We start from the raw sequence: 18,843 nt of genomic DNA on the forward strand, positions 1-18,843 counted from the left end.
ATATTTTTGTGGTACAAACACAAATCAGACAGTCAAGGAAGAGAACAGCAAATGATACAAGTCCCATCCCTGAAAATATCTGACATTCTAAGCTTCCTGCCTGCACTCTACATCTATTAAAATCTCTCTCTCTCTCTCTGGATGCCTTACCTCTGCATTGCTCAGTTAGATGTCCACTTCCCACAGGCTTTCCCCATTGACACCAAACATACAAACACACTAAAAATATGTGTGCCATGATCCTAACTTAACTAAGCCCAACATACAGCCCTTGTGAATGCACATGGACAATAGATTAAAATTGTAGACTGGTCAATGTGTTTATGAATTTGTAGGTGGGTGAGAAGATAAAAGGGAAGCTTAACTAAGAAGGACCATGATGTTATAAAAGCAAACATGATGAATACTTCAGAGTGATCCTAGTCATATTTTAACACAAGGCTTTGATTTCCTCCTAAAATTCATTACTGGATTATAATATTTCATATCAACTTTCACATAAATGCTACAGAATTAGGGAAAAGTGGAAATAAGCTATGAGGTAAAACAGCAAGTACTAAAATGTAAGATTCTCCTAATTGCAGAAAGAAAGGAAACATACCCAATACAGTTAAAGTTGCCATGGCAACTGTAAAGTTGCGTGTGCCTGGGGTAGTGGCCCGACAAACATACACTCCAGCATGTTGCAGCCTGATGTCAGATATCATGAGGTTACCGTTTCCAAGTACCCGAGTATTAAAGACATCAATGGACTTGTGATCTATTTCAAAGAGAATACTTGAGTTAAAACAATGTAATATATGATCTAAAATTTGACAGAAGATCACTATCCAAACAATCAGTATCACAAAAGGTCTAAAATTTTCTATACTAAAACCTTTCATCTACACTCTGTAACTGCAGAAAGTTAAAAGCCATGTAACTGCCAAACATGTGTGTTGTATATAAACACGTTATCAATTTCACTAGTATGAACAAAGTTGAAGGAAAATATTTTTTTTTCCTCAGAAGACTTACCAAGACGGCTCCAAGAAATGATTGGTTTGGGATTTCCTGTGGCCACACATTCTAAAACAACAGTCTGATGAAGGGATGTTGTTATGTTTTGTGGACCTGCTACAATGGTCGGTGTGTGGAACGACTTAGACTCCTTACCTTTAAGAGGGAAAAGGCAGGAAATGCGAAAATACTATAAATAAGATATAATAAATGAATTAAAATATCTATTCTGAAGTCACTTTTTTCCTTTTCTAAGACAACTTAACTGAGATATAACTCACCCATTTGAAGCACAATTCAACTGCGTTTAGTACTTTTGGAGTTGTACAATTATTACCATAACCAATTTTAAAGCATTTTCATTACCCCAAAAACAAATTCCACTCTATCAATAGTCACTCTCAAAGCTCCCCATAGGCTGATAATCACTGATCTACTTTCTGTCTCTGGGTTTGCCTATTCCAGATATTTAATAAAAAAGGAATCACATCTTACATCGTCTTTCGGAACTGGCTTATTTTCATTTAAACATTAGTTTAAGGTTCATTTAAGTTGTACCATGTACCACTACTTCATTTCTTTTTATTGAATAATAATAATAGATTAAATACTTAATTAAATGGGTAAGATATATTTTATTTATTCATTCATTGGTTGATGGACACTTAGGTTGTTTCCGTAGAGGTTCAAACATTGACTTAATACTTTCACAATCTTGTTAGGAATTAATGTGACAGTGGGGAGAATGAAGAAGTGAGAGAGTGCTTTTGTCTTTATGCTTCATATCAAAAAGCTAATAAATACCACCTAAAATTAAAATATGGCATTAAAAATTTAATTTCAGTTTCGATGTTTCTTAAAAAAATTTTTTAATCTTAAAGGATCTTTTAGGAAGTAATATCTCTTGTGAAGAGTAAACATTCATTTGAAGTTCAACAGTGTCTTTAGGACAGGTTTTTTTCCCCACAACATTCAAGTAAATTTAATTATTTAAAAATAAAAAACTAGCATCTGTAATTCCATTTTAATAAAACACATTTCTTCATATTCATCTCTCTAGCTAGTTTCCCTTCTAACTATATTCATGTATGGCAAAATACATGAAATTATATACACTCAATGTTAACAATGATCACCTCTGGATATGGACTAGGGACATTTTAAAACATATCTTTGTACTTTTCAAGTTGTTTAATGTAAGAAAAATGTATTTTACTTTCATAGACATTACTCTTTATAATAAAGCATGCATCATTTCTACAAATGATAATTTTTCCTAAAACAACAGACAGAAAAACCCAAACTGGAAACAAATACATTTTTATTGACAATGGAAAATTTTGGTAGAACTAGATGATAATTATTCTTTTTTGAGCCTTTTTGCATTTTATATTTTAAAAACAAAAGTATTTATAAAACAAAAATTCAGTCTTTCTTAAAGATGTTGATATTACCGTATAAAGCAAGTTAGAGGAAGAAGGTTGCTTAAATATATAAAAATGATCATTTTCCAACTAGATTACAATAAAATTTAAGTGAAATTAAAGTACTACTTTAGAGCATACTATTATAACCAGAGAAGGAAAATTAATACCTGGGCCAATTAAAGCTTGAAAAATAAACTTCTATGTGGTACCTGGAATCACTGTGAGAGAGGCCTCCATACTTTTACGTCTGTGGGCTATAGTAGCAGCAACACAACGGTAATTTCCAGCATCCCTCTGGTCAACATCATATATCTGCAGTACTCCTGTTGGCAGGGCAGTTATCCTGTCACTAGAAGAAACATGATTAAACTCTTTGTAGTAGATTTTATATTCTATTTTAACATTTATCCTATGGTAAGAATTAATATACTCAATCTTTTAAAAAATGCCAGATGCAATACTTTCAAGACTAAAAATACTAGCTTGATTCAGTTGTTTTCATTTGGGCTATAACTCTGTAAAACACAAGTAATTATGCTGTATGTGACTTGTGAAATCTATTGGTGTAATTTTACACAGAATCTCACTTGACATGAAAACTTACATTTAGAGCTTAGTATGATTAGTACTTTTAGTACTTAGTACATTTAGAACTTACAATCTAGAGCTTAGCATGATTTTTTTCCAAATTCCTGACTTTTTGCCTGTTAGTATCTAGGTATTTGTTAAGATTTATCTGAATGTAAATTTTTTTTAAAGCTCTTCCTTGAATAAGTTTGTCCATCTTAGTGCTCTTTACCATTTCAGCAAGCAATTTGAGCCTGCTAAGGAATATTGCTACTCATTAGGACAGGAACCAAACTTTTGAAGTTGCTGCCAAGTTCCTGACCCCTAAACTCTGACCACCTCAGAGCACTAGGTATATGCATGCATGCAGGCACGTGACTCTGTGTGTGTGTGTGTGTGTGGTGTGTAGTGTAGAGGGTGCTGCTAAGCAACTGGCAAAGATGGAAGTGGGCAACCATTATTGTATATATGGGAAACCCTTAAACCTTTAAAACAGCACTGCTATTCTCAGTAGTCAAAGTGTAATTTAGTTTCCTAAATTCTTGGGCTGCAATCCAGGTGCCCAGGGGGTCCCATGGTTAGAAAAGATGTTTGAGGAAAAGAACAAAGCACTAAGAGAATCTGAATTCTGATCTGAACCAAGAGGCCAGGAACTATGTCCCATGTACCAGAGACTGATAATCTAATTCTTTGCCTACGTTTGAGATGTCTTAAAGCGTCTGCCTACAATGCGGGAGACCTGGGTTTGATCCCTGGGTCGGGAAGATCACCTGGAGAAGGAAATGGCAACCCACTCCAGTATTCTTGCCTGGAGAATCCCATGAACAGAGGAGCCTGGTAGGCTACTGTCCATGGGGTCGCAAAGAGTCGGACAGGACCGAGTGACTTCACTTTAAGAAATTAGTTATCGCTATCAGAAACAAAAATGAGTTTCACCATGATCTTTCTCCATATACAGTTTTATGATAAAATCTTTGGTCCTTCTGTATCATCTTCAAAGACAAAAGCTGCATTTACCTGTCCATAGTTACAGATAGAGTTGTCCGATTTAATTCCCATGTTATGGCCGCAGGAGGGTTTGATGAAATCTTGCATGCAAATCTAGCAACTCCACCTTCTCGGACCTCAATAGAAATTGGCTGAACTTCAAATGCAGAAATAGCTATAAGATAAAGTTTTTCACATTCAGAATAAGTATATGCACTATTATATAATGCTTGGAAATAAAATTATGCTAGGTATTACTTATCAAACTTGAACTTCTGCTCAAACATAAGGCCAACTCAACGTAACAAGCACAGAGAGAAATTAAAAGATAATTTTAGAAAAACCACTGGGCAGTTACCCTGCTAAAGGAGTTTAGTCTTTCCCAAAATGAAATTCTCAAGAATCTTAGATTTCAGAAAAAAATGAACGTAACTGAAACAAAAAACAGCAATTATTAATGGTAGATAATGATATATTAAACTGTGCAGTACAAATCTCAAATACTAGTGTATTTCAGAGGACAGGGAAATCAGTAAAGACAGACTAGTCAGGTAAAAACCTTTCACAAGGATTGTTTTTTAAAATTAATTATTATTATTGGCTGTATTGGGTCTTTGTTGCTTTTGTGCAGGCTTTTCTCTAGTTGTGGCGAGTGGGGACTACTTTTTGCTGCAGTGCGTAGGCTTCTCATTGCGATGGCTTCTCTAGTTGCAGAGTACAGGCTCTAGGGTGCGTGGGCTTCAGTAATTAATTGCAGCAAATGGGCTCAGTAGTTGCAGCTTTTGGGCTCTACAGCACAGGCTCAATAGCTGCGATGCATGGGCTTAGTTGCTCTGTGGCACATGGGATATTCCCTGACCAGGGATCAAACTTGTGTCTCCAACATGGTAGAAGGATTATTATCCACTGTTTCATCATGGAAGTCCCAACAGGGGCTGGTTTTAAATTGAGATCTGAAGAACCCATTGGGTTTAGATGGAAGGAGAAAAATAAGACATTTCAGATGAAAGGAGTAACACGAAGGCAAGCACAGAAGTAAGAAATGTACAGCCTGTGTTCACAGGATTGTGATGCAACAGCCAGGATTAACTATTGTAGAATAAATCAGATTAAATGTTCATGGCAGAGTGGAAGGAGAGTACAGATAAAACAGGTTTGTACCACGGTACAAAATAAGCATCACTGAAAAGCTTTAAGCAAAGGAGTATCATGGTAACAGTACTGTGTGGGAAAATTAATCAGGTACTGTTAGGATGGATTGAAGAAAAAGAGCCTTAAGTCAAAAGACCAACAGGCTGTTTAAATAAAAATGACAAAACCAGGTGGCGGCAGTGAGAACAGAGAGATTCTGCAGATATTGTAATGAAAACAGACTTAGTTTTTATTGGACACAGATATGTCATTCCATGTTTGGAATAAAATGAGGTTGGTATTGATGGAGCAGAATGAGAGTGGAAAAAGTGAAGACAAATGATGTGCCTGAAAAATAAACGCACACAGATTCAAGAGACTATTTTTAGACTTAAGTCTTGAAATGTTGATATTTTCTAGAGATAATTCTTCTTTACTCTTGTAGACAAGCCTCCAAGTTTTACATTTTGATGGAGCCCAGACTCCAGGCAATAGTGTAGCTTGCCTTTCCTCTACTAAGTCTTCCAGGATATAAAGAAAGGGCCACAGTAAGTCTCACTATCCATCCTCAAACCCCAGTTCAAAAAATAAATATGCATATATACAATTTTCAACAAAATTAGAAATTATGAAGAAATATAGAAGTAATAAGGGCTGGATGACTTATGCCTCATTGCACTGGGAAGTGTAAGAGGTTACAGAAGACTAACAAATTCTGCCTTGGACGTAACTTCATTAATCTGTAAATGGATCATGGGCCTTTAGAGGTATAGAACAAAGTCAGTGAGTAATAACGAAAATACTCTTAGGAATATCGCCTTCCAAAAAGGATGGAGTTGGGGAAAATTAATATTTTGTGTATGTAACAAAAAATTCTTACTACTTCAAAACAGCAGTTTCAAACTGCTGTTGTCAGTAGACTCAGAAGGTTAAAAGTATTTTTATGATAATCATCCTTTGCCTTTTTCACCTTCATTTCTCTTGAGTATACAGTACTTCTAGAAGCTACATGATGGGTGATATAAAGCAACAAACCTAATTCACTGTGAGAATCCAACTGTCTTCTACTAAGCTAATTTAAAAGATTTGGACAAATGTAAAAAAAGTGTCACTCATCTTACTAAAATGTTTTGGAAAACAGTTATTTTTCATTAAATGTGCTATGTTAATATGTAATTGATCTGTTTTCATTTCAAAACTAATATTTTTTAAATTGCTCAGTTTTAATTTCTAATAATAAAGTATTATTAAATATAACCTACCTAAACAAAAGCTCTTTGGAGTCCTCAAGATTTAAGCATATAAAGAGTGAGACTAAAATGTTTAAGGATCACAATTCAAGAACACTGGACTCTCTCTGTGCTTCAAGTCCTTATCACCAACTGCCTGGAAGTCTTGAAGGAGTGTCTTTAGATGAGATCTGTCCTGATATCAGAGTTACCTTCGAGAGTGATGGTCATAAAAAACAAATTTGATTTGTGTTACTGATGAATTATTTAGTCCCTATAAAACTCTATCACTTTGCATTCAACCACTTGAAATTATGTCTCACAGACACTGAACTATTTATGATTCTCTGAATATACTGTATTTCACATCTCTGAACAATATACAAGCTTTCCTTCTCTTTCAAATATTGTAGATCCCTTTGTCCACCTGATGAAATCCTGTTATCATTTAAAACCTAGTTCTCTTGTCTCACCCTTTGGGAAGCTGTTCCTGACTTTTTTCTTCTATAAAACTCCTGTAGAATGAAGACCTTTATTGCTACTTTTATCCCACAGTATTATAGTCACATATTCACAAGACTGTCTCCCATTCCACATTCTGAGCTCAATAAGGACAAGTAGCGGGTCATAACTTTGCAGGATCCCTTAAGCCAGTGAATGGTACAGACTTGGCACTAAAACAATACCTGTTGAATTAAACTGAAAATTTTAAAATGTTCTCTAATTCTACCCCAAGGCAGATGGGTCATGGAGAGTTCTGACAAAACGTGGTCCACCGGAGAAGGGAATGGCAAACCACTTCGGTATTGTTGCCTTGAGAACCCTATGAACAGTATAAAAAGGCCAAAAGATATGACACTGAAAGATGAACTCCCCCACTCAGTAAGTGCCCAATAGGCTACTAGAGAAGAGTGGAGAAATAACTCCAGAAAGAATGAAGAGATGGAGCCAAAACAAAAACAACACCTAGTTATGGATATGATGGGGGTTGGAAGTAAAGTCCGATGCTGTAAAGAACAGTATTGTGTAGGAACCTGGAATGTGAGGTCCATGAATCAAGGTAAATTGGAAGTGGTCAAACAAAAGGGGGCAAGAGTGAACGTCGACATTCTAGGAATCAGTGAACTAAAATGGACTGGAATGGGTGAATGTAACTCAAATGACCATTATATGTACTACTGTGGGCAAGAATCCCTTAGAAAAAATGGAGTAGCCATCATAGTCAACAAAAGAGTCTGAAATGCAATACTTTGGTGCAATCTCAGAAATGACATAATGATCTCGGTTTATTTCCAAGGCAAACAATTCAATATCACAGTAATCCAAGTCTATACCAAACCACTAAGGCCGAAGAAGCTGAAGTTGAATGGTTCTATGATGACCTAGAAAATCTTATAGAACTAACACCAAACAAAAGATGTCCTTTCCATCATAGGAGACTGGAATGCAAAAGTAGGAAGTCAAGAGATACCTGGAGTAACAGGCAAGTTTGGCCTTAAGAGTACAAAATAAAGTAGGCCTAAGGCTAACAGTTTTGCCAAGAGAACACACTGGTCATAGCAAACACCCTCTTCCAACAACACAAGAGATGACTCTACACATGGCCAATAGTGATATCAGATTGATTATGTTCTTTGCAGCTGAAGATGGAGAAGCTCTATACCACCAGCAAAAACAAGACTGGGAGCTGACTGTGGCTCAGATCATGAACTCCTTATTGCAAAATTTAGATTAAATTGAAGAAAGTAGGGAAAACCACTAGACCATCCAAGCATGACCTAATCAAATCCCTTATGATTATACAGTGGAAGTGACAAATAGATTCAAAGGATTAGATCTGATGGAGGGAGTGCCTGAAGAACTATAGACAGAGGTTCGTAACATTGTACAGGAGGCAGTGATCAAGACCATCCCCAAGAAAAACAAAGGCAAAATGGTTGTGTGAGGACGCCTTACAAGCAGCTGAGAAAGAGAGAGGCTAAAGGCAAAGGAGAAAAGGAAAAATATACCCATCTGAATGAAGAGTTCCAAAGAATAGCAAGGAGAGATAAGAAAGCCTTCACCAGTGATCAGTTCAAAAAAAAAAAAAAAAAAGAGGAAAAAAACAGAATGGGAAAGACTAAAGATCTCTTCAAGAAACTACAGATACCAAGGGAACATTCCATGCAAAGATGCGTACAATAAACGACAGAAACAGTATGGACCTAACAGAAGCAAAAGATATTAACAAAAGGTAGCAAGAATATATAGAAGAATTATACAAAAAAGATCTTAAGACCCAGATAACCACAATGGTATGAATACTCACCTAGAGCCATATATCTTGGAATGTGAAGTCGAGTGGGCCTTACGAAGCATCACTACAAACAAAGCTAGTGAAGGTGGTGGAATTCCAGTTGAGATATTTCAAATCCTAAAAGATGATGCTGTGAAAGTGCTCCATTCAATATGCCAGCAAATCTGGAAAACTCAGCAGTGGCCACAGGCCTGGAAAAGGTCAGTTTTCATTCCAATCCCAGAGAAAGGCTATGCCAAAGAATGCTCAAACTACAGCACAATTGCACTTATCTCACATGCTAGCAAAGTAATGCTCAAAATTCTCCAAGCCAGGCTTCAACGGTACATAAATCATGAACTTCCAGATGTTCAAGTTGGATTTAGAAATGGCAGAGGAACCAGATCAAATTACCAACATCTGCTGGATCACCAAAAAAGCAAGAGAGTTCCAGAAAAACATCTACTTCTGCTTTATTGACTATGCCAAAGCCTTTGACTGTGTGGATCACAACAAACTGTGGAAAATTCTTTAAGAGATGGGAATACCAGACCACCTTACTTGACTCCTGAGAAATTTGTATGCAGGTCAAGAAGCAACAGTTAGAACCAGACATGGAACAACAGATTGGTTCCAAATAGGAAAAGGAGTACATCAAGGCTGTGTACTGTCACCCTGCTTATTTAACTTATATGCAGAGTACATCATGAGAAACACTGGGCTGGATGAAGCACAAGCTGGAATCAAGACTGCTAGGAGAAATCAATAATCTCAGATATGCAGATGACACCACCCTTATGGCAGAAAGTGAAGAGCCTTTTGATAAAAGTGAAAGAGAAGAGTGAAAAAATTGGCTTAAAACTCAACATTCAGAAAACTAAGATCATGCCATCTGGTCCCATCATTTCATGGCAAATGATGGGTAAACAATGAAAACAGTAAGAGACTTTATTTTCTTTGGATCCAAAATCACTGCAGATGGTGACTGCAGCCATGAAATTAAAAGACACTTGATCCTTGGAAGAAAAGCTATGACCAACCTAGACAGCATATTAAATAGCAAAGACATTACTTTACCAACAAAGGTCCATCTAGTCAAACCTATGGTTTTCTCAGTAGTCATGTATGGATGTGAGAGGTGGACTATTAAGAAAGCTGAGTGCCAAAGAATTTATGCTTTTGAACTGTGGTGTTGGAGAAGACTCTTGAGAGTTCCTTGGACTGCAAGGCGATTCAACCAGTACATCCTGAAGGAGATCAGTCCTGGGTGTTCACTGGAAGGACTGATGCTAAAGCTGAAACTCCAATACTTTGGGCATCTCATGCGAAGAGTTGACTCACTGGAAAAGACCCTGATGCTGGGATGGATTGGGGACAGGAGGAGAAGGGGATGACAGAGGATGAGATGGCTGGATGGCATCACAGACTCGATGGACAGGAGTCTGAGTAAACTCCAGGAGTTGGTGATGGACAGGGAGGCCTGGCATGCTGCGATTCATGGGGTCACAAAGATTCGGTCACGACTGAGCGACTGAACTGAATCTTTTCTAAATTCATTCATTCATTCATTCATCAACACTTGTTTATTCTGTGCCTAGCATGTTCAACATGTCAAGGATCCAATGATAAACAAAACTAAGGCTCTACCCTCAGGGATCTTTGTCTAGCAATGGAGAAAGATTTAACTAAAATTACTATGCAGTTTACTTCAGTTCAGTCTCTCAGTCGGGTCCGACTCTTTGCAACCCCATGGACTGCAGCATGGCGGGCTTCCCTGTCCATCACCAACTCCTGGAGCATGCTCAAACTCCTGTCCATCAAGTCGGTGATGGCATCCAACCATCTCATTGTCTGTCATCCCCCTCTCCTGCCTTCAATTCTTTCCCAGCATGAGGGTTTTTCTAATGAGTCAGTTCTTTGCATCAGATGGCCAATGTATTGGAGCTTCAACTTCAGCATCAGTCCTTCCAATGAATATTCAGGACTGATTTCCTTTAGGATGGACTGGTTGGATAGCCTTGCAGTCCAAGGGACTCGCAAGAGTCTTCTCCAACACCACAGTTCAAAAGCATCAATTTTTCGGCACTTAGCCTTCTTTATGGTCCAACTCTCACATCCATATATGACTACTGGAAAAACCATAGCTTTGACTAGATGGACTTTTGTCTATATACTATTCAAGTATATAGCAATTTTAAACTGTGATAAATATTACGAAGGAAAATTATGGAGTATTATGAAAGCATAGGACAGAGGATATCTTGCTATGAATACGCTAGTTTTGCTTCCAGAATGTTATACAATAAAATAAATTTTAAAGCCCTAACAAAGGTAGAGATAGTCTACGATTTAATTTTTTTCTTTTTTCCTACTAAGCCAGACTATGTAGTTTTCACATAAAGGTATATATAAAGTGTAGAGAAATAGAAATAATTTTCTCATTTTTAATGTGACTAGACAAATTATTTAAAGAGGATAAAATCCCCTACTTCAATGATGAAATACTAAGGGCTAGATTACAAGAGGATCTCTATAAATTATGTACTTTGTACTTTTATTTTTTCCTACAAAATTATATTATTTTTAAAAAGTAATTATATTTAAAAATAAACTTCGTATGTGTGACTCCAACAGTAAAGAAACTGCCTGCACTCTGAGAGAGCTGAGTTCAACCCCTGGGTCAGGAAGATTCCCTGGATGAGGAAATGGCAACCCACTCCTGTATTCTTGCCTGGAGAACTCCATGGACAGAAGAGCCTGGTGGGCTACAGTCCATGGAGTCACAAAGAGTCAGACATGACTAAGTTTTATGCTGAATGGATTGAAAGAGGAATTTGCATAAATTTTCTACCACTGCTCCACTGACTGATAAAATCGTTCATCCTGGAACTTCCATTGAAGCCCAGTGGTTAAAACTCTGAGCTTCTCCTGCAGGGGGGTAAACTTCCAATTCCTGGTCAGGAAACTAAGATTCTGCATGACATGCAGTGCAGCCAAAAGAAAGATCCCTCATTCTTAATTTTTATCTGCCTTTTTAGTACTTTGAGCTTATCATTCTTTGGGTAGCTATCATCTATATGGATGTTTGATTCCCTCCCTAGTCAGTGCCTTCAATGTGAAAAACAATAAGAAAAAGAACATCTGAATAAAAATTACTTTTCAACAAAAAGATAAATTACATGAAAATTTGAATCAAAACTTAGAAACTTCAGAAAAGCATGAACAAATATCATATATCATGATAGTCAAACTTTCTCAGCAAATATTTTTCTATTTTACCTTTTAACTGTGGTATTAAACTGAGTAAATGAATAGATCCTTTAAAATGAGTGTTAGAATCTGCCCCCAGAACACTCACGTTTGACAAACTGTTTTAGGCATCATCAAAACATTGTGCACTTATTTATATGGCAAAATATCTTGTGTTATGAAAATCTCGCTTTCTCCTTAAAGTAGACTTCATTTCTGCCAGTTGGGTATGATTTTACAAGTCCACAGCCTCCTTGTGAAACCCGACCTCTTTCTTCCCTCCATAGTCAGTGCTAAAATAAACCGAGAGCCCCACAAGAAGTCATTAAATCAGTGCTGTTAAGAGGCCAGAGCTCTATAAAACAGGCAAGAAACAAGGTCTCAAGAAACATGCACCATCCTCAAAAACAACCTCGCAAACACAATAAATGTAAGTGCCTATTTTATTTGTGATTTCCTCTTCTTCACCTGTCTACTTAAGCATTTGCTTCTATGATTTATAGTTAGAGAAAAAGGATCAGAAAGGCTAAGAGGGGAAAAAAATGCTAAGAGGAAAATGTTCTTCAAAGTTTTATTTGAAGAACAACAGAAAGCAACATATTCATGTTTCCACCATGGAAATGTATGACTATATTAAACTAACATGCTATTCATGCTTCTTGAGTTGAAATGAATGAAATAACTTAATACGTGTTACAAAGAATGGAAGTTGCAATGAATGAAATACTTAACACATTCTGATTTTAAAACCAACTAAAAATTGTGAATGATTGTTGTCATTCAGTCATGTCTGACACTTTGAGACCCCATGGACTGGAGCCACCAGGCTCTTCTATCTATCAGATTTCCCAGGCAAGAATATTGGAGTGGGTTGCCATTTTCTTCTCTAGGGGCTCTTCCTGACCCAGGGATCGAATTCTTGTCTCCTGCACTGCAAGCGAATTCTTTACTGCTGAACCACCAGGGAAGCCCAAAAGTTATGAATACCCAATCTGAAATGACAACTCATAAGTTCAGGAACTATTCCCTAATATAAGAAAATATAATTTTCTTGTGTAAATTACATTTAAAATATTCTTTCACTAAAAAGGAAATACTTCAGTTGGTGAGAACCTGAACACAGGATTTACACTGGTGGTTCTGACACTGCACAGCAGCCAGAGGATCTGGAGTCTCAACGGGTCAAGGAATGTACCAGTTGCTAGTGCCTCACCTCTCCTTGGGGAGTCCTAAGTACCAAGATATGGTGGCCAGCAGTCATGCTCCAATACTTCTTGCTGTTTCCATGGTTCTAAGTCACCAATCAGTAACTTTGGAGAACTCTTTTCTTTTTTTATTTTTTATTGAAAGATAATTGCTTTACAGAATTGTTGTTTTCTATCAAACCTCAACATGAATCAGCCATAGGTACACACATATCCCCTCCCTTTTGAACCTCCCTTTCATTTCCTTCCCCATCACACCCCTCTAGGTTGATACAGAGCTCCCTGTTTCGAGTTACCTGAGCCATACAGCACATTCCCCTTGGCTATCTATTTTACATATGGGAATGTAAGTTTCCACGTTACTCTTTTCATACATCTTACCCTCTCCTCCCCTCTCCCCATGTCCATGTCTATTCTCTAAGTCTGTTTCTCCACTGCTGCCCTATAAATAAATTCTTCATACCATTTTTCTATATTCCGTAATGTGTATTACAATACGATATTAATCTTTCTCTTTCTGACTCACTTTACTCTGTATAATAGGTTCTAGGTTCATCCACCTCATCAGAACTGACTCAAATGTGCTTCTTTTTATGGCTGAGTAATATTCCATTACTTTGCCAACAAAGGTCCATCTAGTCAAGGCTATGGTTTTTCCAGTAGTCATGCATGGATGTGAGAGCTGGACTGTGAAGAAAGCTGAGCACCAAAGAATTGATGCTTTTAAACTGTGGTGTTGGAGAAGACTCTTGAGAATCCCTTGGACTGCAAGGACATCCAGTCAGTCCATCCTAAAAGAGATCAGTCCTGGGTGTTCATTGGAAGGACTGACATTGAAGCTGAAGATCCAATACTTTGGCCACCTGATGCAAAGAGATGACTCATTTGAAAAGACCCTGATGTTGGGAGGGATTGAGGACAGGAGGAGAAGGGGACAACAGAAGATGAGATGGTTGGATGGCATCACCAACTCAATGGACATGGGTTTGGGTAGACTCTGGGAGTTGGTGATGGACAGGCAGGCCTGGTGTGCTGCAGTTCATGGTGTCGCAAAGTCTCGGACACGACTGAGTGACTGAACTGAACTGAACTGAATATTCCTTTGTGTATATGTATCACAACTTCTTTATGCATTTATCTGTCAATGGACATCTAGGTTGCTTCCATGTTCTAGCTATTGGAAATGATGCTGCAATGAACAATGGGATACATGTGTTTCTTTCAACACTGGTTTCCTCAGGGTATATGCCTAGAAGTGGAATTGCTGTGTCATATGGTGGTTTTTTCTTCGTTTTTTTAAGGAATCTCCATACCATCTTCCATAGTGGGTATATCAATTTACATTCCTACCAACAGTGGAAGAGCATGCCCTCTTCTTCACACCCTCTCCAGCATTTACTGTTTGTAGACTTTTTGATGAGGGCCATTCTGACCAGTGTAGGGGAATATTTCATTGTAGTTTTGATTTCCATTTCTCTAATAATGAGTGATGTTGAGCATCTTTTCATGTGTTTGTTAGCCATCTGTATGTCTTTGGAGAAATGTCTGTTTAGGTCCTTTTCCCACTTTTTGATTGGGTTGTTTTTCTAGCATTGAGTTGTATGAGCTGCTTATGTATTTTGGAAATTAATCCTTTGTCAGTTGTTTCATTTGCTATTATTTTCTCCGATACTGAGGGTTGTCTTCTCAACTTGCTTATAGTTTCCTTTGTTGTGCAAAAGCTTTTAAGTTTAATCAGGTCCCATTTCTTTACTTCTGTTTTTATTTCCATTACTCTAGGAGGTGGATCATAGAGGATCTTGCTTTGATTTATGTCATCAAGTGTTCTGCCTATGTTTTCCTCTAAGAGTTTTATAGTTTCTGGTCTTACATTTAGGTCTTTAATCCATTTTGAGTTTATCTTTGTGTATGTTGTTAGGAAGTGTTCCAATTTCATTCTTTTATATGCAGTTGTCCTGTTTTCCCAGCACTATTTACTGAAGAGTCTGTCTTTGCCCCATTATATATTCTTGCATCCTTGGTCAGAAATAAGGTATCCATAGGTGCATGGGTTTATTTCTGGGCTTTCTATCTTGTTCCATTGGTCTATATTTGTTATTGTGCCAGTACCATACTGTCTTGATGACTGTAGCTTTGTAGTATAATCTGAAGTCAGGAAGGTTGATTCCTCCAGCTCCATTCTTTCTGAAGACTGCTTTGGCTGTTCAGGGTCTTTTGTGTTTCCATATGAATTGTGAAAATTTTTGTTCCGTTTCTGTGAAAAATGCCATTTGTAATTGGATAGAGGTCACACTGAATCTGTACATTGCACTTGGTAGTATAGTCATTTTCACAATATTGATTCTTCCTACCCACGAACATGGAATATCTCTCCATCTGTTTATGTCATCTTTGATTTCTTTCATCAGTGTCTTATAATTTTCTGTGTACAGTTCTTTTGTCTCCTTAGGTAAGGTTATTCCTAGATATTTAATTCTTTTTGTTGCAATGGTGAATGGAATTGATTCCTTAATTTCTCTTTCTGATTTTTCATTGTTAGTGCATAGAAATCCAAGTGATTTCTGTGTATTGATTTTGTATCCTGCAACCTTGCTAAACTCACTGATTAGCTCTAGTAATTTTCTGATACTATCTTTAGGGTTTTCTATGTTCAGTATCATGTCATCTGCAAACAGTGAGAGCTTTACCTCTTCTTTTCTGATCTGGATTCATTTCTTTTTCTTCTCTGATTGCTGTAGCTAGGACTTCCAGAACTATGTTGAATAGTGGTGGTGAAAGTGGATACCCTTGTCTTCTTCCTGATCACAGGGGGACTGCTTTCAGTTTTTCACCATTGAGAATAATGTTTGCTGTAGGCTTATCATATATGGCCTTTATTATATTGAGGTAGGTTCCTTCCATGCCCATTTTTTAAAGAGTTTTAATCATAAAAACTCCAGTACTTTGGCCACCTCATGCAAAGAGTTGACTCATTGGAAAAGACTCTGATGCTGGGAGGGATTGGGGGCAGGAGGAGAAGGGGATGACAGAAGATGAGATGGCTGGATGGCATCACTGACTCGATGGACATGAGTCTAAGTGAACTCTGGGAGTTGGTGGTGGACAGGGAGGCCTGGCATGCTGCGATTCATGGGGTCGCAAAGAGTTGGACATGACTGAGCAACTGAACTGAACTGAACTGAATCATAAATGGGTGCTGGATTTTGTCAAAGGCTTTTTCTGCATCTATTTAGATTATCATATGGTTTTTATCTTACAATTTGTTAATATGATGTACCACATTGATTGATTTGTGTATATTGAAAAATCTTTGCATTCCTAGAATAAATCCAACTTGATCATGGTGTATGAGCTTTTTGATGTGTTGCTGAAGTCTGTTTGCTAAAATTTTGCTGAGAATTTTTGCATCTATGTTCATCAATGATATTGGCCTGTAGTTTTCTTTTTTTGTGTTGTCTTTGTCTGGTTTTGGTATCAGGGTGATGATGGCCTTATAGAATGAGTTTGTAAGTGTTCCTTTCTCTACAATTTTTTGAAAGAGTTTTAGAAGGATAGGCATTAGCTCTTCTCTAAATGTTTGATAGAATTTTCCTGTGAAGCCATCTGGTCCTGGGCTTTTGTTTTCTGGGAGATTTTTTATCACAGCTTCTGTTTCAGTGCCTGTAATTGGGTTGTTCATAATTTCTATTTCTTCCTGATTCAGTCTTGGAAGATTGAACTTTTCTAAGAACCTATCCATTTCATCCAGGTTATCTATTTTATTGCCATATAGTTGTTCATAATAATCCTTTGTATTTCTTCATTGTCTGTTGTAACCTCTCCTTTTTCATTTCTAATTTTATTTGATTCTTCTTTTTTTCTTGATGAGTCTGGCTAAAGGTTTGTCAATTTTATCTTCTCAAAGAACCAGCTTTTAGTTTTATTAATCTTTACTACTGTTTCTTTCATTTTTTTTTCCATTTATTTCTGCTTAGATCTTTATGTCTCTTTCCTTCTACTAATTTTGGTGTGTTTTTTTGTGTGTGTTCCTTTTCCAGTTGTTTTAGATGTAAAGTTAGGTTGTCTGATGTTTTTCTTGTTTTTTGAGGTAGGACTGTATTGCTATACACTTCCCACTTAGGACTGCTTTTGCTGCATCCCATAAGTTTTGAATTGTTGTGTTTTCATTGTCATTTGTTTCTACAAATTTTCTGATTTCCCTTTTGATCTCTCCAGTAACCTGTTGGTTATTTAGAAACGTGTTGTTTAATCTCCATGTGTTTGTGTTTCTTACAGTTTTTGGTTTTTTTTTTTTTTTTTTGTAATTGATATCTAGTCTCATAGTGTGGTCAGAGAAGATGCTTACCACGATTTCAATTTTCTTAAATTTATGGAGGTTTGATTTGTGACCCAAGATGTGGTCTATCCTGGAGAATGTTCCATGTGCACTTGAGAAGAAGGTGTATTCTTCTGCATTTGGATGGAATGTCCTGATGATATCAATGAGATCCATCTCATCTACTGTATCATTTAAGACTTTGTTTCCTTATTAATTTTGTTTTAATGATCTGTTCATTGGTGTGAGTGGGGTGTTAAAGTCTCCTACTATTATTGTGCAACTGTCAATTTCTCCTTTTATTCTGTTGGTGTTTGTCTTAGGTATTGAGGTGCTCCTATGTTGGGTGCATAAATATTTATAACTGTTATGTATTCCTCTTAGATTGATCCCTTGATCATTATGTAGTGCCCTTTCTTATCTCCTGTTTAAAGGTCTATTTTGTCTGATATGAGGACTGCTACTCCAGCTTTCTTTTGCTTTCCATTTGCATGGAATATATTTTTCCATCTCTCACTTTAGTCTATATGTGTCTTGAGGTTTGAAGTTGGTTTCTTGTAGACAGCATATATATGGGTCTTGTTTTTGTATCCATTCAGCCAGTCTCTATCTTTTGCTTGAGCATTTAATCCACTTACATTTAAAGTAATTATTGATACATATGTTCCTATTGCCATTTTCTTAATTGTTTGGGGTTGATTTTGTATATCTTTTTTCTTCTTTTGTATTTCTGGACTATAGAAGTCTGTTTAACATTTGTTGTAACGCTGGTTTGGTGGTACTGAATTCTCTTAAGTGTTGCTTGTCTGAAAAGCTTTTTATTTCTCCATCAGTTTTGAATGAGATCCTTGCCCGGAACAGTTATCTTGCTTGTAAATTCCTTCCTTGCAGTACTTTAAACATATCCTCCCATTCCCTTCTGGCCTGCAGAGCTTCTGCTGAAAGATCAGCTGTTAAGCATATGGGGCTTCCCTTGTATGTTACTTGTTGCTTCTCCCTTGCTGCTTTTAATATTCTTTTTGTGTTTAGTCTTTGTTAGTTTGATTAGTATGTGATGTGTCTTTCCATGTTTCTCCTCAGATTTATCCTGTATGGGATTCTTTGTGCCTCTTGGACTTGATTGACTATTTTCTTTTCCATGTTGGGGAAATTTCAACTCTAATCTCTTCAAAAATTTTCTCATACCCTTTCTTTTTCTATTCTTCTTCTGGGACCTCTATAATTTGAATATTGGTGCATTTGATATGATCCCAGAGGTCTCTGAGACTATCCTCAGTTCTTTTCATTCTTTTTACTTTATTCTGCTCTTCAGAAGTTATTTCCACCATTTTATCCTCCAGCTCACTGATTTGTTCTTCTGCTTCAGATATTCTGTTGTTGATTCCTTCTAGAGTATTTTTAATTTCAGTAATTGTGCTGTTTGTCTCTGTATGTTTATCCTTTAATTCTTCTAGGTCTT

General features: G+C 36.9%; 1 protein-coding gene across 2 annotated transcripts in view; it reads right to left on the minus strand.

The window, feature by feature from the left end:
• PRTG (protogenin) overlaps positions 1 to 18,843 on the minus strand; it is a 156,826-nt gene that overhangs the window by 76,042 nt on the left and 61,941 nt on the right. For both annotated transcript variants that reach the window (XM_044925046.2, XM_025295631.3), the window contains 4 exons: positions 4,011 to 4,155; positions 2,636 to 2,775; positions 1,018 to 1,155; positions 602 to 760 (listed from right to left, as the gene is read on the minus strand). In XM_044925046.2, coding sequence (XP_044780981.1) covers positions 602 to 760; positions 1,018 to 1,155; positions 2,636 to 2,775; positions 4,011 to 4,155 — 582 coding nt within the window. The remainder of the gene's footprint in view (positions 1 to 601; positions 761 to 1,017; positions 1,156 to 2,635; positions 2,776 to 4,010; positions 4,156 to 18,843) is intronic.

This window comes from Bubalus bubalis, chromosome 11, assembly GCF_019923935.1.
Source record: "Bubalus bubalis isolate 160015118507 breed Murrah chromosome 11, NDDB_SH_1, whole genome shotgun sequence".
NCBI lineage: Eukaryota > Metazoa > Chordata > Mammalia > Artiodactyla > Bovidae > Bubalus > Bubalus bubalis.